The sequence below is a fragment of the Melanotaenia boesemani genome, chromosome 12 (genome assembly GCF_017639745.1).
Source record: "Melanotaenia boesemani isolate fMelBoe1 chromosome 12, fMelBoe1.pri, whole genome shotgun sequence".
Lineage (NCBI taxonomy): Eukaryota > Metazoa > Chordata > Actinopteri > Atheriniformes > Melanotaeniidae > Melanotaenia > Melanotaenia boesemani.
In genome coordinates, this window is record NC_055693.1 from 25,812,974 (window position 1) to 25,840,922 (window position 27,949).

At 37.8% G+C, this 27,949-nt stretch overlaps 1 protein-coding gene across 1 annotated transcript; it reads left to right on the forward strand.

Moving 5' to 3' along the window:
- wnt10a (wingless-type MMTV integration site family, member 10a) lies at nucleotides 1–27,675 on the forward strand. The gene is made up of 4 exons (XM_042001114.1): nucleotides 1–552; nucleotides 2,181–2,446; nucleotides 8,158–8,531; nucleotides 25,158–27,675. Exons 1-4 carry the CDS (start codon nucleotides 491–493, stop codon nucleotides 25,695–25,697), a joined length of 1,242 nt encoding a protein of 413 aa, XP_041857048.1. The 5' UTR covers nucleotides 1–490; the 3' UTR covers nucleotides 25,698–27,675.
- Nucleotides 27,676–27,949: the final 274 nt, after the last annotated feature.

The window sequence follows — 27,949 nt, forward strand, 5'->3', positions numbered from 1 at the left end:
TTCATTAGAGCGCCTTTAGATTCAGCGTCTCTGTCAGATGTTCCGTCAGCGCAGAAAGCTCGCAGGCGGAGATACCGGCATGTGTGCGGATGTATCTGAGAGGGGGAGCGCCGACTGTTTCTCAAACTTATAGCAACCTCTGTCAGTCACTAAGTTGGGAGGTTGAAAAAACTTTTCTTTTCTTCTTTTGTTTTTTTATGAATGAGTATCTCACTGCTGGTTGGCACATCTGGATTCAGGGCAGTAGGAGCTGTCAGGGCAGCCAACTTTTAGCAGGACCTCAGCACTTTTTAAAATTTTATTTGAAATATTTTTTTTAATCATATTTTTTTCCGCCGCTGAAACAGAAGGGGGATATTGGAATTAGATTGAATTAAACCCATTTCCTAATTTTTTACAACTTTTAAACTTTTATTATTGTCATTTTACTTTTTTTTCCCTATTATTATTATTTTACTATTATTTATATATTTGTTTACGAGGCACAAAGATGGATCACTCAGTCCTGAGATTGACGTGCGTCTTGGTGGTTATCTGTCTGCTGGATAAAAGGTGAGTTCATTAAGGAGACGTGAGTTCAAATTAAAGTCCAGTTGTGCTAATTTAACACATTTAAAAAGCATCTCTGTCTCTCGAATTCTTTGTCTCTTGTGTTATTTGCAGCAAGACACTGATAATTACTAAGAAGTAAATATATAAACTGCATCTTCACCAACAGTACATTTATACTTCATACAAGTTAATGTTGAATAACTCAAATTATTCTAATACATGTAACATACATGAGTACAACAACAAAATATTGTGATTAAAAGTAATCTTTTTAACTGTCTTATACTAGTTTTACTAGTTCATACTAGTACCTACATTTAAAAAAACAAACAAACAAAAAAAAAAAAAACAACTTTGCAGCTGCAGTTGTTGAACTCTTAGAGCAGGAAAGACAACAGGTAGCAACTGTAACTGGAAATTCAGGGGCACACCAGCTTCAAAGTTCCGCACCGTTGTGCCAGTGAACTAAATATCACATGTCATGGCATGTTGTATTTCTTGATTTATTTTTTAATGTAAATCCAGAGTTACTGGTTGATTTAGAGAGCAAAACATAGTTTTATGAATGAAAGTATAACTTAAAGTCTGTTCCTTTTGTTTAATTAGAAAGGAAAATAGTTGCAAGAGTAACACGTGTTGTAGAAACTGTGCAAAGCGGTGTGTGTGCAGGAGTAAGTGTATACACTCCTTCTTACACCTGGGTATTTGTGTGTGCATGTCAAAGTGTGCTCAAGCATGTGAGCGCAGATACAGTGTGTTTGCCCAGAACTATGCTCTCGACTATATGTAGGACTGTGTGTTTCACTGAAAACGAACAGGGAGACACACAACCTGTATTTACTGTGTAATGACAATGAAAAGAAAAGCAGGACAGCTTTCAGCTCATAAGCCATCATCAGCGCAGCCTGTGTTTTCCTTGTTACTGCTGTTGCTGCTCCTCTGTGAAGTAGGAAAGAGCTCAGAGATGGCTGTCAAATGAATTACTGGTGTTCACATGATTGATTTGCAACAGAAACATCTCAGGTTTGAGTGCACAGACACACCTTATGGCTAATAAAAAATATGTGTTAAAGTATTTCCTCTGTTGATTTTATGAGGCAGGTGGGCAGTTTTGTGTTTTGTTTTTTCCCCCCCCTCTGAACATGTGTTACATATTCATAATGATTGTGGAAAAGTTGATAGACAGGTTACTGTATTAGGCTTGAATTAACAAATACATGCTTTAGAAGTCTTATGTGACTCATGTGAATTACTTAAGCTTTTTTTTTTTAACAAGTTTGCACTATTATAAAGTGAATGCATCTGAAAAACAAAAACATACTTGCAAATTTAAGAGTGCACTTTCCTCTCAAACCACTTGCATCTGGAGATGGTTTTACAAGTGTTAACCCACAGTATGTGTGTATTTTTTTGGTTTTTACAAGAATCAACCACAGCAGAGAACATCAACTCGGAGCATCTTTTTGTTAATGTGGGAACCGAACATTGGGGTCACACCTGAGAAGCACTAACAGAAGCACAAATAGTGCTAACTATACTTTAGTGTCTAACAAAAGTTAGTAGAAGGCAGAAAAAGAGTTTGAGTTAAGTATTCATTCAGCCATTAACCTGACATGTGTTCCCCACAGGGTGGACTCCAATGAAATCCTGGGCCTGAAGCTCCACAACATCGAACCAATCCTGAATGCCAATACAGTGTGTCTGACACTGCCAGGTTTGACAAGGCGCCAGCTGGAGGTGTGCATGCGTAATCCAGACGTGACGGCTTCAGCAATTCAGGGAATCCAGATTGCCATCCACGAGTGCCAGCACCAGTTTAGAGGGCACCGCTGGAACTGCTCCAGCCTGGAGACTAGAAACAAAATACCCTACGACAGCATAGTCTTTAAAAGAGGTCAGTTATACTGTCTCTTTTACTTTTACTTTTTGTTTTTACAGGCATCTTGCCTTTTATAAATATAAAAGTTTAGCTAAACATTTCTTTTAGCTTTTAAAAGTTGAAACATACCTGTTATTGAAATCATATTATCATATCCACACAATTTAAAGCCTTCATGACAAAGAGGTTGTTTTAGGCTTCGGAGTTGAAATCTCATCACAGGGTACCAGGCTAAAATTCGGTCTTCAAACACACTGTGGTATTCTCCTCAAACACACTTCAATGAAGCATCTTGAAAGGATAGGCTTAGCAAGATTAGTTGGCCCAGAGATACAAAAGGTCCTGAACAAGAGTTAATATAATATTCTTCAAACAGGACTATACAAAGAGATCATTTTCCCCTTGGTTACAGTTCATGAATGCCATCTCACAGTATGTCCTCCAATGGTCAGGTTATCTCTAGTCACTAGCAAACTGGTGTCTTTTTTCTAACCACCTTACTGTAGCTTCTCAATCATACATACAAAGGAGAATGTAACTTCAAAAGCAGTTAGTCACCTCCAGATTACCAAACCTCATGCAGATCAGTTTTCTCTGTTGCTTTGTTGTGCTTGGAGCTTTGCGAGTTGGCCACAAAGGATGAAAGAGGATCTTTAGAGTTGAGAAGCCTTCAGATGGTCTCATCCTAGGTTATGGACTGGAAAAGGCATCGATTTCTTAGTAGCCTGAGCACCTGGATTGATAGACCAACACACAATGTGGCTGTCGGTTTACGGGTTGGGTTTATAGCTGTCAGCTTTTCAGGAAGTAAAGAATCAAAGAATCATCCGAAATATGCAAATGTTGTATCAATATTTTAAAAGTTGTGGGAAATTTTGAGAAATTCAACTTCAGATGTGCATTTGGTGACATGGTTAAGATTATTGCTTTGCTTTAATATCTTTCATTTTCGTGTACGAAGTTTATTTTCATAGCCACTCTATTTCCTATCACTGTAGAGAATTCAAACGAAGAAAAAAAAAACTACAGTTGATGCTCACACACACTTTCACTCCTCACTGACTCATTGAAAAGCTGTTTGTCATTATTAGAAGAGTCAGTTGCTGGTTGTCTGGCATCCCTGGTTTGCCTCGGGTGCAGAAACACCAAACCACTGACATAAACAACCTCTTTAAATCGGATGATTCATCTGTTGCAAGTTGATATGATCCTTTCTTCAGAAGCTAAAAAATGGATACAAGTTAAGACGCTGCAGCCTTTATTGCGTGCAGCTACTGCAGAGAAGCAGTGCTCTCAGTGAGGCATGTTTACAGACATGGGTTGGATGGAATTGGGGAGGGCTTTGAGCGTAACTGCCTGTAGAAAAATAACTGACAGTCTCAGATGAGACTTGTGAGTGCCAGACTAGTATTGTCTTCAACAAGTTTATCTATGTTTTTAAAAACTTTGTAAAGCAAAAGTCTTTCTGGTAAAACACCTGTCTTTGGAACCTCACCTGTACGAATATTGTTGCAGAGCTTTTTCAAATCTATGAAGTTTTTGAATGCGCTATCAAGTGCTATTAAGTTTAGTATTTGTTCTGATGTCTGATTTAACTGTTTGGATCCTCTGGCTCTGCTACAGACCTCTTTGCTGATAGTCTGTGACTTTTTTGGGTCTGCATTTCAGCTCAGGTCACCTTAAAAACTAGGCTAAAGACGAACCCAGGAAAGATGTGAATAGACCTAAGTAGGAGAATTGGTTCCTCTCTATCTGTTTTTCTTTCCTTCATTCTCCCTCTTTGCTGTTGCTGGGCTGCTCCTAATGCTTTTACTTCCCTTGCCAGTGCAAGTACTTGTGAATTTGCTCTCAGCACTTTCCCAACTCTCGGCGGCAAAAGCATAAACCTGTTTAGTCGGTTTCTGTAACACAAAGTGACAGTCTCCTTTGAATCTTTAATTCATTTTGCCACTTCCTCTGCCATCAGTTCAGCCGGGCGTGCCGCAGCCAGTGAATTATTTGTTAGATTGATTTGTTCCCAGTCTTCCGGGGGCCTGCGTTGCGGAGCCCAGAGCAGAGCAGGGCAAGAGCTAAAACAGGCTTTCTATGTAGGAGGATGTGCCTAAGTGCCATCTCTCCTCTTTCACCTTGTGCGGGTCAAGGTGATAGGGTGGAGGATGAAGGGGGACAGGTTGTGACTTTGCGAGTGAAATTATATATAAAGTCAGTGTAGTTTCAAAGTTTCTGTGTGTGCCTTTGCTTTTCAAAAATAGTTGTTTTTAATCAGATATGAAGATTTAGATTTAAATTAAATGTAGCTTCATCAAGCTGTCATGTGGCCAGAAAACATGATCTAAGATTAATTAAGTCAGTTTCACATCTTTGCTGACTTGAAAGGTGACAACATGTTGATGCTGTGTTTTTTACTTGTTTTCACTGCCTCAAATTGCTAATCACTGTCAGCTTCCTCAGTCTGCTTCTGGTCAGCACACTGCCTTTATGAGACTAACTAAAAGAGGATAACCTCAAGCCTGCTTTTGTGAAAACTAAAATTTAGAAATTTAGCAGTTTTCACTCAGAAAGTGCCTCAAAGTCTTTCTGCCACATGAAATTGAAAAAGTTTTGTGCAAGACTCCTCAGTTTAACTTTCACTGTTCACAAAAGCAAGCTGATTCATTGGAAGGGAAGAACAAATTAAGAGGATCCAACACTGGCACAAGTTTATCCCCTGATAGACATTAACTTTCCAAGTTTTTTTCTTTTTGGTTTCCTATTCAACAATTTTTACCTGTCCTTTTACTTGCTATCAGCTTAGGTTAAGGACTTAAAAAGTGCTTGGCCTGGTTTAGGAAAGCATACCAGGTCACAAGTCCTGTCCCATCTGCAGTTAAGGCTGCCACTTTTTCTGCAAGTTGAATTCAAATGAATTTAAAATTTAAACACACACATCTTTGAAGGTATTTAAGCCCCACCCTATTTCACCTCATAATCTGTTAGAGTTTTTCAGTTTGATTGGGTAACTTCCATATATTCAAATGCATCTGAATTCAAAACTACAAATGAGTGGCTGAATCTCAGGTTTTGGCACATTAAAAATGATGTTCCACCCATCCATTGCCTATACCTGCTTATTCCAATGCAGGCTCACAGTTGGGGGGCTGGAACCTATCCCAGCAGCCACTGGGTGAGAGGCAGGGTGCATCCTGGATAGGTCACCCATCACAGGGCCAACACAGAGAGATGACCACTCACTCTCACACTCACAGGGAGAATCTAGAAACCAACTGACTTGGGATACATGTTCTTGGACAAGAGAGAGCCCACACAAAGAAAGAACATACGAAAGGTTCCAGCTGAGGTTCAAACCAGGAAACTTTCAACTGTGAGGCAACAATGAGGCAACAATGCTAACCTGAAATGGTTAGAAAATGGTTAAAAAAATAAAAAACGAAGAAACGAAGAAACGAGTTAGTGGTTTTTTTAAGTTTTGCATGTTGTGGATGTTTAATCAGTGAGGAAAGAACTGGTATAGTAGTAAATCCAGGCATTTAAATGTCAATCTGAAAAAGATCCCTTTTAAAGTCATGTCAGTATCACAAATAAATAAGTGATTTTTGTCCACCTGCACAAATAAAGTATTTTGCTTTTGGTTTTGATTAAAAAAATAAACCTTTTTATTATTAACCGTAACACTGAGTTGGAAAATAAGGAAGACACATTTGTATTTGTGTCTGTATGAAAGACTACCTCTTGCTCAGCGTGTGAATCTCTCATTTACTGCCTATTACGCAGCCTCCAACTTTATATGTGTTCAACATTAGTTATGCAGAGCAAAGAAGTTCAGCAGGGCAGTATCTGCGTCAAATATTACACCATATGTAATATAAAAGAAAAATATAGTATTGCTCTTTTTTTAATTATATAAACACGTATAAAGAAGGAAGTAACCTCAAACAGTTCTAAAAGGGGCAGCTCCAGTTAATAGATTTTTATTTGACTCCAACAAGCAGCCTGAATCATTTCCCCCTTCAAGCACTGCGCTATAAACCCCTGAGTGGTTTCTTTTCATGTTTTCTTTACAAGTTTCCATTCTAATCCATTTTCTAAACCAGTAAGTGACTGCTATTGAGGCTGCTTTTACAGAACCTGAGGGCACCTTCACAGGGCGTAAGCTGAGATCTAACAACAAACATCACAGAGGGTATGAGTGCAAGTGTTTCTGTCTCACTTCATCTTTTAGTATTAACGGATTCTAAGATTGGACATGGACCTCTTTGTCACAAAAAGTATACTAACATGGGCAGAGTGATTGTGTATACACAACTGTATGTGTGTGTTAGTGAACTCTTCTTACAACATTCAGTCTTCAGATGTATGGATCAGTCATGGTATAGGTGCGCTCATTACATGTACTGCAAGCAAATCAAGGAAAAAAATACTGGTATTGCTGAAAATGCAAACTCAGTTACACATTATATGTAGACATAACACATACAAAGTTGTTTAGCTGACCCCACTTCTTGCAGTAATCTGTCTGAGTCAGTTTGAAGTGATTACAAGGCAAGAGCTACAGTTTGGCATTATCTACCTCTCTAAGCTAAACACATGGACACCAAATCTTTGAAATGTCCAAAAACAGTTAAAGGATCAGCCAACAGCCACCATTACACCAGAAAAACAAGGCGGTAAGGAAGTCTGCTAAATGATCACAGTCTAGGTAAAAGATTAATGTAAGATGGTTACAGTTAGTTCAAATTCAGGAATCATCTCACTACCACTGCTACTCACTTGTAAGCAGTAGTTTAACTCCAAGCTGTGAAGCGCACAGCTGGATATCTTGTATATGATTAGTAGGACAGACAGAAGGAGACACAGCCCTTTTTAGTCACAGTGTAGGAGTCTCTTGTGTATCTTGGGGTGTGGTGGGGGTCTGTTCATGCTCAGCTGGTCCTTTGAGACAGAATACATAAGTGTTTGGAACTGTTAATTGCTATTGTTCCAGGTGTTTCCTCTTGTTTTAGGAGATTATGGTGTGTCTGTATGTATAAATCTGTGGGTAAAATCATCTGTGTATTATTTATCTTGTTAGAAACAAAGAATGCAAAGAAACAACAAAGTGCAAACTCACTAAGCATCACATAACTTCCCAAGTATTAAAAGTTTGTCTTTTACCTTGCATTGTATTAAAGAAAAAAATCTTTCTGGCTTTCTGAGGGAATGAAACAGCTTTGTTGCTACTTATCTGAATAAGAAAGACATGTCCATCTAACATCTTTATCCCAGCAAAATAAAGATGGAATCTTACAAAGAAATGTTTCAGTCTTCTAGCTGACTATATAATTCACTAATTTCATCTGACAAGTTCAAGGCACTTGTGCTCTGCCTGCAGGTTATTTAGAGTTCCACATCTTTGAGTGTAACACTTGAAATGTTTTTTTAACAGCTTCTTGCAATCTCCAAGGCACATTTCCTATATAGTCTTTGTGTCAACCTTTGTAGAATTTGAATTTGATGCTCATGTCATTTTGGACATGGCAGTAAAACATCACACTGTAGATTGTCAGTTGGCAACTGGTGTTAACTGAAAACATGTTTTGGACTAGCCAGTGTTATTGCTTTCTTTATTTTAAACATATTCCAATCATTTCTTTTCCAAATCCAGTTTCCTGGTTGTGCCACTTCTAATAACCATTTTCTTCCCCATTAGTATACATACCATAATTGCACCCTTCTTTCTGTATCCACAGGTTTTAGAGAGAGTGCCTTTGCGTATGCCATTGCAGCAGCAGGTGTTGTCCATGCGGTGGCCAATGCCTGCTCCATGGGCAAACTGAAAGCATGTGGCTGTGACGAGAAGCGCCGTGGGGACGAGGAGGCCTTTCGCATCAAGCTGCACCGCTTGCAATTAGAGGCCATCCACAGAGGGAAGGGTATGGTTCATGGTGTCATGGAGCACTTCCCAGCTGATCTACCGGGGCCTCAGGACTCCTGGGAGTGGGGCGGCTGCAGCCCTGATGTGGAATTCGGTGAGAAGTTCTCACGGGACTTCCTGGATGCCCGTGAGACCTACAAGGACATCCATGCTCGTATGAGGTTGCACAACAATAGAGTTGGGAGGCAGGTGAGTGGTTATTGTGGATGACTGAGGGGATGTGTAGTGCACTGCACAACAAGATTTACTTCATTTTAATAACATGCAACAAACAGTTTAGCCATATTGCATGCTGGAATTCTGTTATTTATTTAGTAGCTTTGGCAATACACAATTTAGGAATACATAGTCTTTTCTGGCTACAGTAATTGCTTCACCAGTGATGTAACTAAAGTCTCATATTTTGTCTAGATGCTGGCCCCCCTACCTGTGAATAAACATTTAGATTCAGGTGTTACTCAGAAAATCAATTAGTGCTGCTTTATGACCCACCAGTACCACTGCATCAGTGTAAATCACTTCATTTTGAATGAAAGCTTGTCACAACCTTACCTCGATCATGTCACTATGATCAGTTTGTTATGCAAAAGTCACACCTGGCTGTTACTGGGTCAAAATGTTTCATGTTTACCATTTGACACTGTAAATGAGGGATGGATGGCTGGGTTGTCGTTTGGTTGTTACTACCTTTAGTTTTTAGCAGCCAGGGGCGACATATAGAGGATGGATCTAACTGAAAACACAAGGACCCTATATATATATTTAATGGCTAATAAGCTCAGGGCTTGTCTGCCAGTCACAGGAGCAATTGTCAAGGATGTCTGGCTGAGACACACAGTTGGACAAACTTTGCCCAACTAGTTTGGGTTAGGAGGCAGGGTTGGCGGTCAGTGGGTGTAGCTTCCAAAGTAACATGATGAATGATTTGGATGTGGGCTGAAACGGATGGTCCAAATCCACCTTCCCACAGGTTGACACGAAAGAGTATTTGCAGCTGTAATGGATTGCTGAATTTTGCATCCTTTTCAGCCATAGCAGTTGCAGCATCGTTCAACAAATCATTGCATAATCTCATTCTGCTGTTAATGTAAATATCATGCTGTTTTTTCTGTCATTTGAGGCAAAATAAAACAGATGTGGAGTGGGTGAGTTTAGTGATTCTTGGACGTTGATAGTTTTCCAGTACATTGTAAAACTTTTTCTAATCTGTCCCATATTACGCTGCTGTTTTTATTATTTTTTTTCTTCTTTTCTGTTGGCTGACAGACAGACTGTGTTTATGTGTGTGTCAAATAACAGGGAAAATGTTTTTAGAAAATCATTCAATTCAGTTAAAAGAATTGACCCCTTTATAGCTGTAATTTGAATATATGGGAAATGTTTAAAGTATAACTTACAAATACTTAATTTCTTTCTGCTGAAATGCAAAAGTCAACAGAAATGAAGGATCTTTGTATTGGATTAAAATCAGGTTCTAAAACTGCTCTAGTGGTCAATATTGCCTGCATCTTTTATTGTGTTGTCCATTAACATGCTTAGCAACCGTTTTTAATTTAAATAATTTATTTTCGATTATAGTTCCAGTAAAATTTTTTCTTTTTTTCTTTCTTTTTCTTTTTGTAAAGCTTCCTAAATAGATTTAATTACACCAATGTTAATTACACCATTGGTTCCTATTACTATTAAGACTGATATGCTGTCATTTTGGAAATTTAAGCCATGATGTTGCTAGATGCATTGGTCATAAAAAAACATTGACATAGCATTATAACTGCTTATGTTGGGGCTGCAGTAGGTGCAGTATTCATCCTGAACAGCAAGCGTAAAAACTGAGACAGTGACACCACAACTCTGCAGGGATTTAAAGTTTAAACTTCATTGGGTTAGTTGATGTTTCCGAAAGTTTTTACAATAATTGTACGCTACCTCTTGTGGTTTTGTTGGGTCAAAAAAAGGCTTGCAGAGATACTGTACTCTTCCTGTTTTGAACATGAGATCTGCACACAAGAGCTTGCAAAAATTGTGAGAAATACATTTTCTTTTTTTTTTTTTTTAGAAGAAACTTGCTTAATACATTTTCCAACAAGGTTTTGTAACTAGTTCTGGAGAATTTTTGCCTTGGGCGACATGAGGGAAAGATGTAAATGACAGTGATAAGACTTGGCAAAGTCCAGCAGTGTGGTGCCACATAGACAATAAGCAACCATAAATTGCTCATTGTTCCCAGTTTCCTCCTGAGTAATTTGGGACAGTATCTTTTCATCAGTTTGCTTCTGGTTTCCTTGATTATGCAGACAAAACACAAATGTGGGAGCTTGTCAGTCTGATCCGACAACAGCTGGCCTCCCTGTAGTAGCTGCAATGGTTGAAACAGTCTTATACGCAGCGCTAGTGACATAAGCTCCAATCAGTGCTTTGGACATGGGAGTAAACACGGGTGGGGGCTGACATGAGTAATAATGAATAATTGAGCCAAGTAAAAGGGTCATAGTAGTATATGTGTAAGCTGTTTTCCATCTGTCCCTCTTTACGCCACAGGCCTCTACATAATTAAATATTTGGAGGTAGTACATTGATTTATCAACTGTCTCACAGCCAACACATTCCAGGTATAATCGTGTTTTGTCTTTGCTTGTCATTTTCTAAAGATATGCAATTAAATAAAACATTGAAACTTCTCTTTTGATGGAAGATGTAAATCAGAGTTTCTTATACTACAAAATGCTAAATAATAATTTTTTTTATGATTATGTGTTTGTAACTTTGAGTTTTCTTTATAAATGCAGCTTTACATTTACAGAGGTAATATATATATTGCCTCTGTAGCACACACACACACACACACACACACACACACACACACATACACACACACTCACAAATATATGTATATATATATATGACTAGTGAGAGCAAGAACTCCAGCGCGTTGCTTTCTGAGACTAGCTTGATGGCCTCTGATGACCTTGGTTGAGTTCCAATCTAAAGTCTTTTGCAACTAGCTTATCTGATACTGCAGATCTGATAACTGAAAACAAACTTTTAGCTAGATTGTTGACAGTGAAGAATCCCTGTTTTCTTGTCAAGATAACAAAGTGGGCTTAATGGATTCTTGTAATGAAGAAAATGTTTAAATAGCAAAGTTTTCAGCAAAATACCACCAGCTACAAGGTTGTCTAAACTTCTGGATGTGTTATAGCTGACCTGGAGTTTCCTAGTTAAGTAACCAAGTTTCAATTCTCTAGCAAAGCAAATCTGAAGCAAACTTTAAATGCTAGAAAACAATGTGAATTATGTTTTCATAGATTGGTTGAAAGGAATAAATTAGGTTATGTAGTGTCAGCAGAGAGTAGCACTATACGCTGTGTGTGTGTGTGTGTGTGTGTGTGTGTGTGTGTGTGTGTGTGTGTGTGTGTGTGTGTGTGTGTGTGTGTGTGTGTGGTTTTCGGGGTAGTTAGAGAAAGGAGGAAGGGATAAAGAACAAACTTGACTCACTGCAGAGCTGTTTTACTGTAGAAAACCCCACATCTGACACTTCCAGTGTTATAGAAAAGCCCAATAAAACCCTATTAAAACCACACAACACACTCATACATGTGCACACACAGACCCTTGTATCAAACAGAAAACCCTGACAGGTGGGGCTTTAAAATAACGCCCACCCATCCCCTCTGTCTTTCCTCCCACCAACCCAGCACTAGCACTACTTCACCTCCCTCCCCCTGTCCCTCTCACCCCTTTCGGAGAAGTAGTCTTTAAGCACAGGAATGCGGTAGTTTTTTCGCGGGAGTGCATGTTGCCTCATGCCCACCCCAGGGTTCTCACGGCGTCCCGTCTTGTTTTTAGCCCTAATTAGTGACTGCTTGCAGTTTGAAAACAGATGTTTAAAACCCTGCAAAAGATTTTAGACTTCAAACAGCAGGGCGGAAAGTAGAAAGAGATTCGCCCTTCCTTCCCTCCCTTTTTTCCCGTTTGTTTCTCTGCCTCCTCCAACTTTGCTCCAGCAGGACTGATGTTACCATGTTAAAACACCATATGTGTAAAGTAATAGCTCATACTTAGTAATCTAAAATATTGATCAGAAAAAAAAATTAATTATAAAATCAAACATATTTTTTTTTCAATTAGGACTTTTTTTTAAGAACTGGATTCTTTAAATGGGATTAAAAATGAATAAAGTAGTAGTATTTAGCACTTACCAATATATATATATATATATATATATATATATATATATATATATATATATATATATATATATATATATATATATATATATATATATATAAATTTTAATGTTTACATGTACTTCGACCATTTTAATTTAGCTAGCATTGACAATTCAGTCCCCCCCCCTTTTTTGCTGTCATTAGTTTCCAGTAAACACAGACACTGCTGCTCAGTTGTTATAATAAGCAGTTTTAAAATAATGAACCATCAGCTAGCAATAAATTTGATGACATTTTCATCCTCCCTCTGAGTATTCTTATCTGTCATTTAAAGAACACACTTCAAAACAAATACTTGGCATGCTTTCCTGTGTTCATGTTGCAGAGCTGGGAGCGATGTAGAGGTTTCTGTTGAATCCTGCCTGTTCTTCAAGCAGGTGGTGACAATGCTGGCTACACAACAGTGTGTGGTGTTACTGGCAAGCTTCTTCTGGTAATTACAATTTACCATCAGGGCCTGACTTCAGGCAAGTAAGGAGAGATGGGTTACAGCTTTTCAGGAAGGAAGCTATCCATTTCAACTCCTTTCCTTCCCTGTTTTTTTTTTCTGATATATACAGTAGTGTGCAAAGTTTTGAGTTACTGCTTATTTAAAGTATTGTCCAAAAAACTAGGTGCAGTAATAAATTGAAATATGTGCAAAAAGAATGCAAAAAAGTTTGAGCCCATCAAGCTTTTTGGAGTATTAAGCTTTTCTTTGGCTGTTTGTTGCCTTTTGTTCTGTTCTCAGTCAAAATTAGCTCACACTGCTTGAATAATGCTGAGGTCTTTGGCGAGGATCTATCATTGTGTAAGACCTGTTGCCACTGATATTACCTTTAGTTCTTCCTTTTTCTCAGCCATTTTCTACCTGTTTGCTTTCTTAATAATGGCCTCTTGACAACCAAACTGTGCTGACCATTTCTGATGAGGTTTCAGTGAGCAGTTGATGGATAAACTGAAGGACCAGATACATCTCTGAGGTCCTGTGTCAGGTGTTTGCAGGATTTTCTCAGAAGACCTCTTTCATGCTGTTTTCTAACCTGCTACTTCTTTCATCCTTTACCTGAACAGTTTCTTAAATTTTGTTTGTAAGGATGCACTTCTTATGTGTTTCTGAAATATGTTGCGTTTTCAAGTAATAGCCCTTTGGTAACCATCTTTAAACCGTAACCACCTTTGACACTTTTTTACCGAAGCACCTACAGAAATGGGAGAAAATGTGTCAGTGTGACAGCTACTAGTATCACAGTACCAAAGGATACAATTTAAAAAGATTTTTTGTTGTTGTTGTTATCTGTTAAGACCCAAAAGTGGTTCATGTGTAAACAAAAAAAGCAAAGTCTGGAGAACTATTGCCTGACACCTCAAAAATGACAAGAAAGTCTTGCTAATGCTGCTAGAAGTTTGCACAGTAATGCACATCTGACCATTCAGTGGTTGACAAAAACACTGGTAAACATTTTAGGTTCCAAATATTTATCCTAGCTCTCAAGATCATTGTCACCCTCTATCTGTAATGATACCTCTATCTTTGTTATTTTGTTGTGTCTTCTTGAGTTTCTGTACACAGGTTCAGACATGTGCTTATGATATTATATATTTCAGGTGGAAAATGTAGGTAAAGTATGTTGACTTCTAATAGAGTCGAGACTTGTTTTGGTTAATAACTTAACAGAGGAGGTGCACTGTACAAGTCTGATGTTGTCAATGCACACCTTGTTTGATCAAGATTATGTATGTATTATTGTATGATAATGCAAAACTCCAAAAAACAAACAAACAAAAAAAAAAAGTAAAGTAAAAAGATTCAGCCACATTTTAATTATTTTTTGACCAACTGAAAAATCCTATCATAAAACTAACTATGTGTGCCAGCTTAACACTGCCTTACTAGAGCTCCCTTAGATAAATAAGTCATTCTGAATTTGAGCAGCACCCCTTTGAGATCTAATCTGTCCAGCAGTACAGGAACTTCCAGACTCTTTTATGGCTAATTTAACCCTTGAGCAATGATAAACTGTTCTTAAGAGTCCATTCATGTTAACCCATTGACTCAGAACCCACACTAAAACCAAAGTGCGTTTGATCAAAAAGCATTAGCGCTGTGTTAGTCTTGTGCTCCTCAGAGGCCATTTCATATCATCAGGGGTGTGTGGAGCGTTCTTGACAGTACAGAGGAGCAGGATTTAATCTGACCTAACACACACTCTGCATGTGTCCACATCTAAAAAGAAACAAAAAATAAACCTTAAGCCTAATCTGTCCATACAGTTCTGCTGTAGTAATGCACACACATACATATAAGTATACACTGGGGCGAATGTTTCATAGTAAAAACTCAACAGGTGGAACTGCTTATGTGGGTAATAACATTTTATTAAACTCTTTAAATGAGAGCTGTGGACACTGTGCAATTAACAGTGAGTAAATGTTGTGCACACAGACACAAAAGCGCACACGTTATAATGTAGCAAAACTGTGTACTGCACATAAGCATTTGTGCTGTAATTGCATGTCATTGTGCGAGTGTGTGTGTTTGTCTGCGTACCCTTAGCCTTTCTTTTGAAGCAAGGCGTTCGCTTTGTTTAAAGCAATGTCTGGGTTTAATGTGTTGCTGTGGGATTTGTTTGTGTGCTTTGATGCCTGGCTTTAAGGTCCTTCAGTAGATTTGCTTTGAACTTACAAACACAAGGCAGCAAGCGGACTAGTCGGCTGTTGTTCTGCAAGAGGGTCGATTTTGGGACACGCAGACATAAAATTAGGATTTTCCCAAATGCGGTTAGTGGTGATGACACAAGGATTGGCCAGTGATTAAATTCAAGGCACCAAACAAAACAGGGAATAAGACGTCATTTTTACTGCTGCACTTAAGCTGGTTATTACAGGCAAGGACATCGCTTAATTTCTGTACTTCCACATGGTTAATACATCATATTAATTGCATGCATCATACGTTTTGTAGTTATTGTGATAAAACAGGAAATGATCACAGCTGGAGTTTGAGGTGACACATTTGATGGTGAGGAAGACAAAAGGAATTAAAAACACAGACAAATTCTTATCAGATTATGATTAGATATTTATCTTGCAGTTTGTGTCATGCCAGAGGACTTCCCAAATGTTGTTAGTCATCCCCACCTGCTTCATGACCACAGAGTCAGTACTGAGTCAACCAAGTCTTTATATTTGGTGACAAAACTGAGAGAATATTTGGCTAAAAGAATGTGGTAACACTTCACCTTTGGCATACAGCGGTCCTCAATCACGGTATGTGTTACAACATGGTTGCAGCAGGCAAGTGCATGCAAGAATTGAACTGCCTCATTAACTTTGTATGTTCTGGAAGAAAAAAAATCACTGTAATTATTAACTATTGTTTAACTGACATGCAAAATATAAGTCTCTCTGGCGCACAACTGCAGCTACTATGGGCAAATTGTGTCTCTGGATCTTGATGCATGTCATCGCCTTGTCTTTCTTGTTTTTACTTCCGCTAAGGCAGAGGTCATGTATTCGGCGACATTAGTTTGTGTGTCTGTCTGTCTGCTTGTCAGTTAGCAACATAACCCAAGTTATGGGTGGATTTTGATTAAATGTTTAGGAAATCTCAGAAATGGAATAAGGAACAAATGGTTAGATTTTGGGGGTGATCAGGATCACCACCTGGATCCAGGAATTTTTTTAAGGATTCTTTACTATGGTGAGATGGGGAAAATTTTGCCATTAGTGCTTCTAACTCAAAAATAATGCCCACAATCATTGGCAAAAATGAAATTACAATGGCTTGGCAGCAATCCACGCTCTCTGAGTGCTTTTAGCTTCCCTTTGCTTTCGACAGCTTGCCACATTTTTTCTTTGTTTTAATTTCAGAATCACACTGTGCTAACAGGGTTCCAGTATTAAATAAATCCATTTCATCTACTCCTCCACATTGCACAATAGTCTGCATTTACTTTTTTTCTGGTCTGTATTACTGTATTATGTAGCTTCCAGTCCTAGTCTGCCATCAACATGTTGTATTTGATCTCCGTCTGGGGTTGTTTTTATAGATGTGTCTGTCTACTCTCTAGGCCCATTAAAAGTTGCCAGATGTTTGTTCAAACTATGGTCCTCATTTGACGTTACAGTAATTACATCTCTGTAGTGTATGTGCAGTGTATCAACAGATTTCAATCCATATACCAAATAATCCAGAATTTCTAAGGGCAATATTTGATGCATATAACAATCAAAATTGCAACCCATTTTAGATATATATTTAGTTGCAAATTAAAATAACTACCAACATAAAGTGGCTGAGCATGTGCTGGGCAGGAATGTGCCAAGCGAGGAACAATATTCAAGTGTCAGTACAGGAAAAAGCCATGGTTTACTCATTAAATGCCTAGTCTATTTTTGTCTATTGAAATTACAGTGTACAAGTGGAACAGGTACAGAGGGGTGCAAGATGAGGAGGTGACCTCAGAAGAGAAGAGCCTTTAGCTGTTGTAGAGATGGATGCTCCTAGATTGAACATTGGGATGGCAGAGCCAGCTGGTTCTCCTATGAGAAACACCAAGATTGGGAAGGAGTATACGCCTGTATGACCGAGTCAGATAGCTGGGCAGAAATGATGCAATCACTGTATAGGCTAAATTGGTGACTTGAATTAGATTCTGGCAGCCACAGGTAGCTGGAAGAGATTGATGACTAATGGTGTGATGTCTGTCCATTTTTTTTTATCAAGCTGCTGTCCTGTTCTTGTCCACTGTGTATACTGGGAGATCTGCTCAAAGATCATTGAAGTGGCTGAAGTGAGAGTTAACTGTTGATTCAACCAAGAGTTTAGAGGCATACTGAGTCAGATACAGCCAGATTTTTCTTATGGTATAGAGCAGGACTATGCAGGACCATGAGGGCCACTGTCCTGCATGTTTTTTTTTTTTTTTTATCTTTCTTGCTGTAACACACCTGAATCAGATTAATAGGTCAACATGCTTGGGCAGCACTTAACAAGCTGTTATGGAGAACCATTTAAATTGAATCAGGTATATTGAAGCAGGGCAACATCTAAAACGTACAGGACTGCAGCCCTTGAGGAGCTGGATACCTCTGGTATGGAGTTTAGAGCAGTGGTTCCCAAACTAGGGGGCAGGCCCCCTAGGAGGAGCTCAGAGTTATGATAGGGGGGACATCAAGGATAAATAAAAGTTATAGTTTTTGTACTGCTTGAAAAACATGGACACATTTGTGAAAGGTCCAGTGGGCAAACAATGATGAACTACAAAAAATAAAATAAAATTAAAAAAAAGAAGAAGAAAATATGATGAGGCATATCCTGCCCTAGGATTGACCAGGTAATGGTCACGTAATGGTAATGGTCAGTGGCAGGTTATGAAGAGAGACTGTCAGCATCATAAAGCTAAACAAGCTGTACTTGGGGACTTCTTATCCTGAACACAAAGAAAAGCCTGTTGATTAATTTAGAAATAACTACTCCACTGTAATATAAAGCAGAGTTGTTTTATTAAAGCAGCATCTGTCTCATTGAAAGCTCAACTCACCTAAAGTAGAAAGAAGAGTTTCCTGGTTTTCGCCTCACACTATAGCAGAGGAACTGATTCCTACTGCCACAGACATGATTTTAACTATAGTTAACAAAGAAGTAGTGAATAAACTAAAGACTATTTTCTGGCACATTTCTTCGTATATTTCTTTGTAAGCTTCGGGGTGCATGTAGTAGTGGAACTGGGGATGAGGGGGCCTTGATATTATTGTTGTTGATGGAAAGGGAGTCCTGCAGAAAAAGTTTGGGATCCACTGGTGTAGAGCACCATGATTGAGAGACAAATATTAAACAATCAAAGAGAAATCTATCAAAAGAGCAACAATGGGTTTTAGGTACTTTTGTTGGGCAGACAGGTGCAGAGGAGATTTATATATTAATATTGTGTGACTGGTTGGGATGAGCAGTATCTCAGTTTTAAAGTGATTAATATATGTGTGTATGTCAGGTAGTAAAGCTGAACTTTTATATTCATTCTGTGTATTTCTTGAACACTTCTTGAAGGTTTGACCAATTTCAAGGAAAATACACTCCTCTTTTTCTTTAGTGTTTTATGATAATGGTGAAACACATCAGTCAGCATAGTAATAGTTGTTCAGTTGAGTTCAGAGCTGCCTAAAACACACAACTCATATGTTTCAACTTCATCAAACCAAGAAGTATTCAACACTGTAAGGGAGCATTATTATCCTGAAATTCTGAAGCGTTTCTTCTAGGGATGTCTTGATTGGATTAATTTGTTCCTGATATTAATGCTAGTAATTTAAGGTTGAGTATTAGTCAACACTGAATCTCAATCTGAAACCTGCTTTTTTCTGCAAATTGCACAAACTGACTACGTCATTGGAATTTTCTTGATCAAAAATAGCCACATAAAAATATATACAAATGAAGAAAACTGTTAACATAGTGAGTAAAGCATACATTTCCTGTTATTTTTAAACAAAAGATAAATATTGCATATTAGAAATTGAGAAAACTGCACAACAAAGATTAGGAGTTGATGCATACTCACTGACAATGGGTACATATACAGCTGAGTTGAGCTACTGTAATATTTCTCTGCATTATGCTGCTTCTAACTTTTGCTGTGGGAAATCATCATACATGTAAGTATGGCTGAATTAATTTCACCGATGTCTTTAAGGAACTTGAATTAGGATTTTGTCAGATGACTTGGCTTGTAATCTTAAGGACCTGCTTTTCAGTAACACGTCCGACATGTTTAGCCATCTGACAAAAGAATCAAGTAAAAGTGTAAATAAGAGCAGCTTTGTTGGGAATATAGCTTATTAATATACTCTCATGCATTAAAAAGATGCAAAATTGATGGACCTGTGGAGCTTGTGCAGAGTGCTTAGGCCCTGGCATGCAGACAGCCACATTGTCTGTATGAGTTTGTCTGGTTTTGAGAGCTTTCATTTTGTACAATTTAGGCCAGAGTAACACATTTACATGCATTATTAAAGAAACGTTTTGGTCACTAAGACAGTAATCTGATTTCTTTTTCTTCTTTTTTGTGTGCTGAAATACCCTGATAGTAATCACATTTAAAAACTGCATTGATCGGGATCCTATGCAACACATGAGACTGGATTGGGACATCTTGAGTCCCTTATCCTCAAACATCTGTACATTGATTTGCTATGACAACCTCCACTCCCAAACCTTGTCTCTCTCTCTCAGCGAATCAAATGGTTTGAATCAGCGATTCCAAACTACACCAGCCACTACACTATACAGTATAAGAGCCACTGGACCTCTGTGGGTCAGGTATTCTAAATTTTATATATATATATATATGTTGTCAAACACTGTGGTTTCTTGCTTATTCCAAAAATCCTGTTTTCTTAGTTAACAAAGTGTTACATTTCAGTCCTCTCAGACCCTAAATCGGTATTTTCAATTATCGTGTATTATAGTGATGACAGGTCAGATGGGACTTTTGACTTTAATCTATGGCAAATGACAGCTAGATGGACAGATGATGTGTGATAACATCTATGCACATTTCACACAAAAGCCCTTTGTGTATAAAGTGGTGTTAGCCTCTGATTGTCTTTTCCTTCTGCATCAAGAATCAGACACCTCATTAGAGTCTTTTCTCAAAAACTAAAAGAGGTCTAATCTAAACTCTTAAAACAGGAAGAAAATTGTTTTTTTTTCTTCCTGAATGTATCTCTGTTTCAAATGGACCAGACCACATTTCGAATTGGCAGACCACTTCTAATAAAACATGAGCAAACAGCTTCCTTATTTCCTATCACCTTTGTACCTGTTTACCTTTCATCTATCAGCCAAAAGAATATTTCCCACACACATAAAGCACTTTTCACCTGCAGTTATTTTCTTTTGTTGAGGTTTTAGGAGCTTGCAAAGCCAGAGCACAGGGTGTGCAGCACATCAACAGTGTGATTAATGAACAAGTGCACCCTGAAAAAGACTGAACAGATGTTTTTCCTTTGATGATCAATTGGCAGATAAGTTTGATTTCATAGCAAATGTGACTACTCTGACTTTAAAAAAGAAAAACATACTTGCAGTTCTCATTATTTAAGTTTAGACCAGTAACTAAAGGAACACAGTTAGGAAGTCATAAAGCACATGGCATTGACAGATAGAATAAATCAAAGTAATAGGGTACAGCATTTTTATTTTGTTGTTACATGTTCAACAAGAAAGTGACCCGTCATGAAGTTAGTAGCTGTTTCTTTTTCTACACCTGACTGCTTTACTTCTCATAATCTTTTGTCATTTTGAAATAAATAAACAAATAAAAGAACCAGAAACCTGTAAAACCTGTCGGCCAGTGGTGGCAAAAGTATAGCATTTGATATTCAACAAGGGCTGATTGCTTCTTTGTTTTTAAGCCTGCACATAAGCCTTCTCCACTTGTGTTGGCTGGATTTCCATTGGCCAAATTTGACTTCCTGTTGCTTTCACACACACACATGAATAGGAAGTCAAATAATCACAAGGATCTTTCCAACCTTTTAAATATTATTGGTCTGAAAAGATCTAATTCTGATTGTGAAAATAGTACGTGCAAAGAAGACATGGACTGTTTTACAGCAGCAACTTATGCCAGCATTTGTTTGTGGGGAGGTTTTTTGGTCCAGTTTGCATCATGTAGCAAGATTCTTCCACCATGCAAAAATGACTTTTCAGGCCAGTGCCCTTTCTGGGAGATTGACTTTTCTGCCATCTGAAGTTATATGTAAGCCAGACATGCTGTGCAACTGATGTGCATTGATTTTGAATATTTATGTTGCAACACTTCTATACTCTGTCTGCCTTAGGGAAAAAATGTTTTCCCTTATGAAATAACTCTTCCATATACATAAAAAACTGAAAAGTTTTGCACATCTGTTTGCAGTAAGGAATAAACTCTAGAAGCTACTTCTGCTGTTGCACAGTTCTTTGTAACCCCGACCCTGCTGTGAATTTTCCATCAAACAGTAGCAATGTGGATGCAATTATGACTCCTAGGTCAGTTTGTGTTTTTAAGGTTTAAGTGGGTAGGAGCATTTCATGATTACAGACTTTGCTGTGTGTTTAAGGCCAGTACGTTTGTGATTCTGGGGTTGCCTCTGTTTCTCTATAAAACCTGAACCAGAAGCTGCAATCTGAACTGCAGTGCAAGTGCTGTTTGAACTGTTATAGTGTTGTTTACTATAAAGTCTCACAGCCTCTAGTATCTACTGGCCACTGATCACAGCTCCCTTAAACTTTCTTTTCAACACACTCAGTAACAGTAGAACTCTGTTTATTCAAAATATGCACTTATCAGTCACTTTCTGTTGCCCGAGTACTCTGTAAACAAAACACAATGATGCAAAGACTGAAAATATTTTGCACTCTTTTGCATGATTATTATAGCTTGCCATCTAAATATGTACTACATAAGTGTAACATAAAATTTTCTGTGTTGGAAGAACAGAAATGAAACAATTATTAACCGTAACTGTGTATATCCAAACAAATGAATAAAAAAACACATTCTTACTGTAAGTCTATGAATACTCTCTGCAAAACTGCTCAAAATAGTATTTTAATAGGAAAATATTGCATCATAGTTGGATGCATTTTACCGGATCTTCTTACTTGGTCCACAGATTTTGTGGCAATAAGTGGCTTATTTATTATTAGCCATGGCAGTGAGGCTGGTATCATGAGAAAATGTGGTTCTTGAGTCACCTACTGTTTGTGGAACCGCCTTACATTACAGATTTGTGTTTACATGTAAGTATATCTGGTTGTGCCATAGAATAGCATTTCAGCTATACATACAATCACCGAATCTTGCATGTGTACAGTAGTCACACCTGAAACATGAAAACAAAGGTTAATACTTTAACAGCCTCTTCCAGTGTTTAGCATAGCAAATTTACGTATTAATGTATTTTATTATTTATTACAAATTTAAGTAACTAAACCTGCCTTAGCCAGCTCTACCACTTGGTTTAGGTATGTCAAACATAAAGTAAATGTGTGTAATCCCTTTACTGTCTTGACCCTTTAACTAATGTTACTACTGTTATATTTAACCACCTAAATGGCATACTGTATATGGCGTAAGAGAGTGTGTCAGCTCGATCACTTGTAGCTTTGGTTCTGCCACAAAAAGGAGCTTTTATTTTTCAGTGAATCCCATTCCGTCATTTTAAATTGATAAGTAAGGTGTACTTTACTCTGTATTGTTTGCTCAAATGGGTACCTGGACAGCACAAATGCTGTGGTACACAGTCAGCATGCTCTGTGCAATATTAAACATAATGTTGAGAAAAGTGTGATGGAAAAAAGCAGGATTTTCAACAAAAACAACAACTACTGCCCAACTACTCCCCCCCCCCCCCCCCCCCCCCCCACACACACAACTTGGTCCCCATACTTACAGAAAATCTATATAAGTTGGAGTGCTATCAGATTCAATTCAATTCAATTCAATTCAATTCCATTCAATTCAATTCAATTCAATTCAATTCAAAAATACTTTTTGTTCCCAGGGGGCATTTAAAAGCACATGGGAAGTTATACACACTAAATCAAATCACAAAAAGATACATTAATATAAAAAAGGGGTTTGTATAAACACACTAACATATAGGAATATCAGATAGCAGTCAGGAGAGTGTGGAGCAGGGTGAGATTTCATGCCAACAGTCTGTGTGCGGTAGCCAGTTCAGATCATTCAGATCATCATTGCTATGGAGTATGAAGATTTGTGTGTGTTGTGAGGTGGGTGTGTGGGTGAGGGGAGGGGGGTGTGTATGTGCCCATGATGATACATAAACCCAAACCACAAGCCTGGGCAGCCATCCTTATTTGGACATTCATCTCAATTTACTGTTGAGAGCATATGCTTGATTCTTGACAATGAGCATTTCATGCCTTCTCCTAGTATTAACCTGACCCCAATATACACCTCAGCCCTAAAAAAGACCTCATATACATGGATGCATTAAATATTAAATAGATCTATTATTGCATCATGTGTTATTATTATTATTATTATTATTATTATTTAGTGTATAAATAACATGTGTTGCATGTTAATAATACACCTATTATTACTATATCAGACATGGATTGTTCTTTAAGGATATATTGATATTTTTGCTGAGTATTATTATTATTATTATTGCTATTATTGCTTCATTACAATACAATGTAATGCATAGTTGCTATTAATAATAAATGTAACTATTATAATGACTATGATTATTATTATTATTGTTTAATTGTTAGAATTGGGGTATGGAAAAGAGATGAGATTAGATAATCGTACACCTTCTACCATCCCTTTTAAATGTGAACATTTTGTTGTACTGAAACACTTTTTTATTTCCTTTTAACATTTTTTAACCCTTTGTTCACATTAACTTGATCGATCAATCAATCAATCAATCAATCAATCAATCAATCAATCAATCAATTCAGCACACCCACACAAACATGACATACAAACATAAATGACTCCCCATGGTCTCCTGTGTTTGTTTACCATTTTAGGTATATTTCTTTGTAGAGTGAACAAGTATTTAAGTGAAGTTCATATTTTGTTAGTATGTTATGGTAAGTAGACATTTTGTCAGCACACGTTTAGAATGGTTTTAATGTCCAAACTCTTGAGTTTGTGTGTTGTATGTGTGTGTACGTGTGTGTGTGCTGTGTGTGTTGATAGGGGCGGCAGCAGTAGCATCTGTCAGTACTCTGGGTGGCCTAATGTTCCTGTTGGTAACTGGATCTTAAAGTTTAGGACTGGTGCTGATTGATAAACACATACCAACACACACATATGCACACACACATACACAAATGCACATAGACATTATTGAGTTGGACAAGGCTCATTCCATGTAGGATTAATCTGTCTATAACTGTGTGTGTGTACTTATGTGGCAGGGATGTGGTCAGATTTGGTAGTGTTGATAAAGCTTTAAGTGGATGTTTTCTATTTACTCATGTAGATGCTGACTTTAGACAACAGAATCTTTCATGAGGGAGTTAAATTATGTTTTGCCATGTCTTCACTAATTGAAGTGCTGCCTTCTGAGCCTAATTCACTGAGCAACCATGACTGTTCTTGTCTAATTACCTCCATTGGCTGGCATTAAACCATTAAAGAGAAAATATGTAAATATTGTAATGCCCTGATGCCTAATGTGCTGCTACATGTGGGTCATACTAGGAGTCATTACTTGATGTCATAAGATGAATAATGACTGCAGTTTCTGTTTGGGTAATGCCTGCATCTACAGGGTTATTTGATATCAGCATGTTTAACAACATAGTCAGAGTCAGACCACCTGGATTTCTGAAGGTGGAACCAGTATTTCTTAAGTGATTTTTGTACCACTTACTACAAAAACAAAACAACAACTATGTGTTAGTAAAAATAGTTTGATGTGTACTTGTGTCTAGTAAACTTTAAATACAACCAGAAATAAAGAAAATCATTAATTTTTTTAATCTTCTTTCTCCCTCTCATCACCTCTGCCTACTCCCTCCCTGCATCCCACTCTTTTTGTCTGCCTACCCTGTCTGTGTGTCTCGCAGGTGGTGCTTGACCACATGAGAAGGAAATGCAAGTGCCATGGGACATCAGGAAGCTGCCAGCTGAAGACCTGCTGGCAGGTCACTCCAGAATTCCGGGTGGTGGGCTCAATCCTCAAAGAGCGCTTCCACATTGCCACGCTTATCAAGGCTCACAACCGGAACACCGGACAGCTGGACCACTCTCACAATAACCATCACAACCACCACAACCATCACCACCATCACCATAATCAGCACAACCACCACAGTCACCACCACCACACACATCGGCGGCGGCCAAGCATCAACGAATTGGTCTATTTTGAAAAGTCGCCAGATTTTTGTGAGCGGGACTTGAGTTCAGACTCAGCAGGCACACAAGGCCGGATCTGCAACAAGACCAGCCATGGCATGGACAATTGTGAAAGTCTGTGCTGTGGGAGGGGCCACAACATACTGCAGCAGACACGGAGCGAACGTTGCAACTGCAAGTTTCACTGGTGCTGCTATGTGGTCTGTGAGGAGTGCAGGATAACAGAGTGGGTCAGTGTCTGTAAATGAAGAAACATACTTTAGAAGACTTACTACAGAAAAGAAAGAAAATGAGACATTTTTTCTGTCCAGACCATTACATCAAAAGGGGAAATGACTGTAATATAAATGCCCCAGCAGTTTTGTTTTGTTTTGTTTTGTTTTTTTTTGTTGTTGTTTTTCTTTTTTTTTCTTTTTTTCTTTGCAGTGGACTGCTGTTTTTGCTTTGCAGAAAAAATGCTCAAGGACAGAGCGTGATGCAGTCGAGCTAGTGGATAGATGCATGTGTATGTTAGTAAAGAGTGTGCACATGCATGATACGTATGAACCTGCCACAACCCAGAGAGATGGGACATATACTGTCTCCTCTTGAGCTTGAGGACCACAAATATATTAAAGAAACATTTCAGATGAAAAACATATTGGTTAAATATGGCTGCATTTCAAGTTGCCAAACAGGAACTTGAAAAAGCAGTAGACTGCAAGCAGAAAGAAAACAAAATTGCTTCGTGGCTACAGCAGCATAAGGTCTGCATGACACCTGAGAAACTGATTTATTTTTATGTCGTACTCTAAAATTTCCTCAACTGTTAATACCATGACTTACAGTTAAGCACACTGTAAATCCAGCCATTTATACATTTCCTATGTCTTCTATTCACATCATAAAAAGACAATATACAGTATTTAAGCACTTATGGATTTTTGCCTCATTCAAAGGCAATAAAAATTCTTCAATATTTATTTAGAGCAGTTGTCACGTTGCACATATAATACAGCAGGTTCAGCTGACACATTGTAGCTATACCAGTCAATGTTTCTGTGTTGATCTTTAGAAAACATTTTGATATGAGAAAAGATCATTTTGCATAGTTTTGTCTAAAATTAACCCTCAAAACAGATTTAACTGCAAGGCTGTATCTAACGGTTGAGAAACTGTAGCCTCTGTGTAACAATTAAACCGTGACGACTGAACGGTCTAAGTTAAAGTCATTCAAAAGACTGATCTGAAGCTCTGATTGATGGGATTGCTCACTACAACACTTCACAACTAAAGACATTTCCTTTCCCCAAGTTGAGGTTGTGAAATAAAGTTAACACTAATTGGTTTTAAATAGAGTAAGTACCACTACTATACACCTTAACATTCATATTGTGGACCCACTTGAAAATCACTGGAAACCATTAAGACAAAGGCCTGTGCTGTGGTTGTTAGTCTCACCATAAAACATAACACAGGTACATTGTACTGAATTAAGTTTTCCAAAACATACCATGTGTGGTCTGTGTGATGTGATACGTAATGTAAGGGAACCATCAGAGTGCACAGCAGACACTCACTTCGTCTTTGACATGACATGAATGGCACTGTAAATAAAAATGAGTAATGCTGCACAAATGCCATCAATAACATTTAACTGCCTCAGGAAACTGAGCGGACATGAACAGGCTCTTGTTGCACACACTATAAACATCCTTAAGAGACATCAATCAAAGTGTTTCCTGTTTTGTGATGCAATGTGATGTGTGCAACACTGTAAGCTTCTTGTTAAATATCTACACTCACCCTCTTCACACTTCTTCGATGTGTACTACAGGGATCTTATGTTGTCAACTTCAGAGTATATAAAAAGAATGTTGATATGGATTTCTGCTTATGTACATTTATAAGATCATATTTGATCTCAACAAACTTGTATGTGTAAGGCTTCTTATCAGATGGTGTAATTTATTTCAAACAATTTATGTTTCTGTGTTGAAACCAGAGAAAAAAAGAAAGAAAAACTGGGATTATGTTTCTGTTGTTACAGGTTATTTTGATTCTGATAAGTAGTTTGCACATACTAATTGTGTCCAAGAAATCTCTGGGAAGATATCAGCAATATGCATTTTTTTTTTGTATGTGTTCCATGTAAAGTTTGTATGTATTTGTATGTTTAATATGGTTATTATCTAAGTTATTTTATTTTTGTGGATAACTTAATATTTGTAAGACAATAAAGACAGATCATGTTAATGAAAGTGGCTTTAATGTGATGGATGCTAAAGATGCTGCTAACATCTACAGGTACAAACGTGATAGTTTTGCAGTAATATATCATTGTTTTTTTTTATTTTTCCATTTTTGTTTAGCCATTTTTAAAAATAATTTCTTGGAAAACAGTTCCCAGAACTCATAACGTAAACTCAGAGAGCACAGGCCAAATGATCTTTCCATGATATGACATCTGAATCTCAGGACAACGTATATTAAAACTAGATGCATTAATTATTTCTTTAAG

Bases quoted from the DNA above. Each gene is read 5' to 3' on its own strand.
- wnt10a (XM_042001114.1), top strand. From the start codon at position 491: ATGGATCACTCAGTCCTGAGATTGACGTGCGTCTTGGTGGTTATCTGT. The intron at 553-2,180 runs GTGAGTTCATTA...TGTTCCCCACAG, and splicing joins ATCTGTCTGCTGGATAAAAG to GGTGGACTCCAATGAAATCC. The intron at 2,447-8,157 runs GTCAGTTATACT...CTGTATCCACAG, and splicing joins CAGCATAGTCTTTAAAAGAG to GTTTTAGAGAGAGTGCCTTT.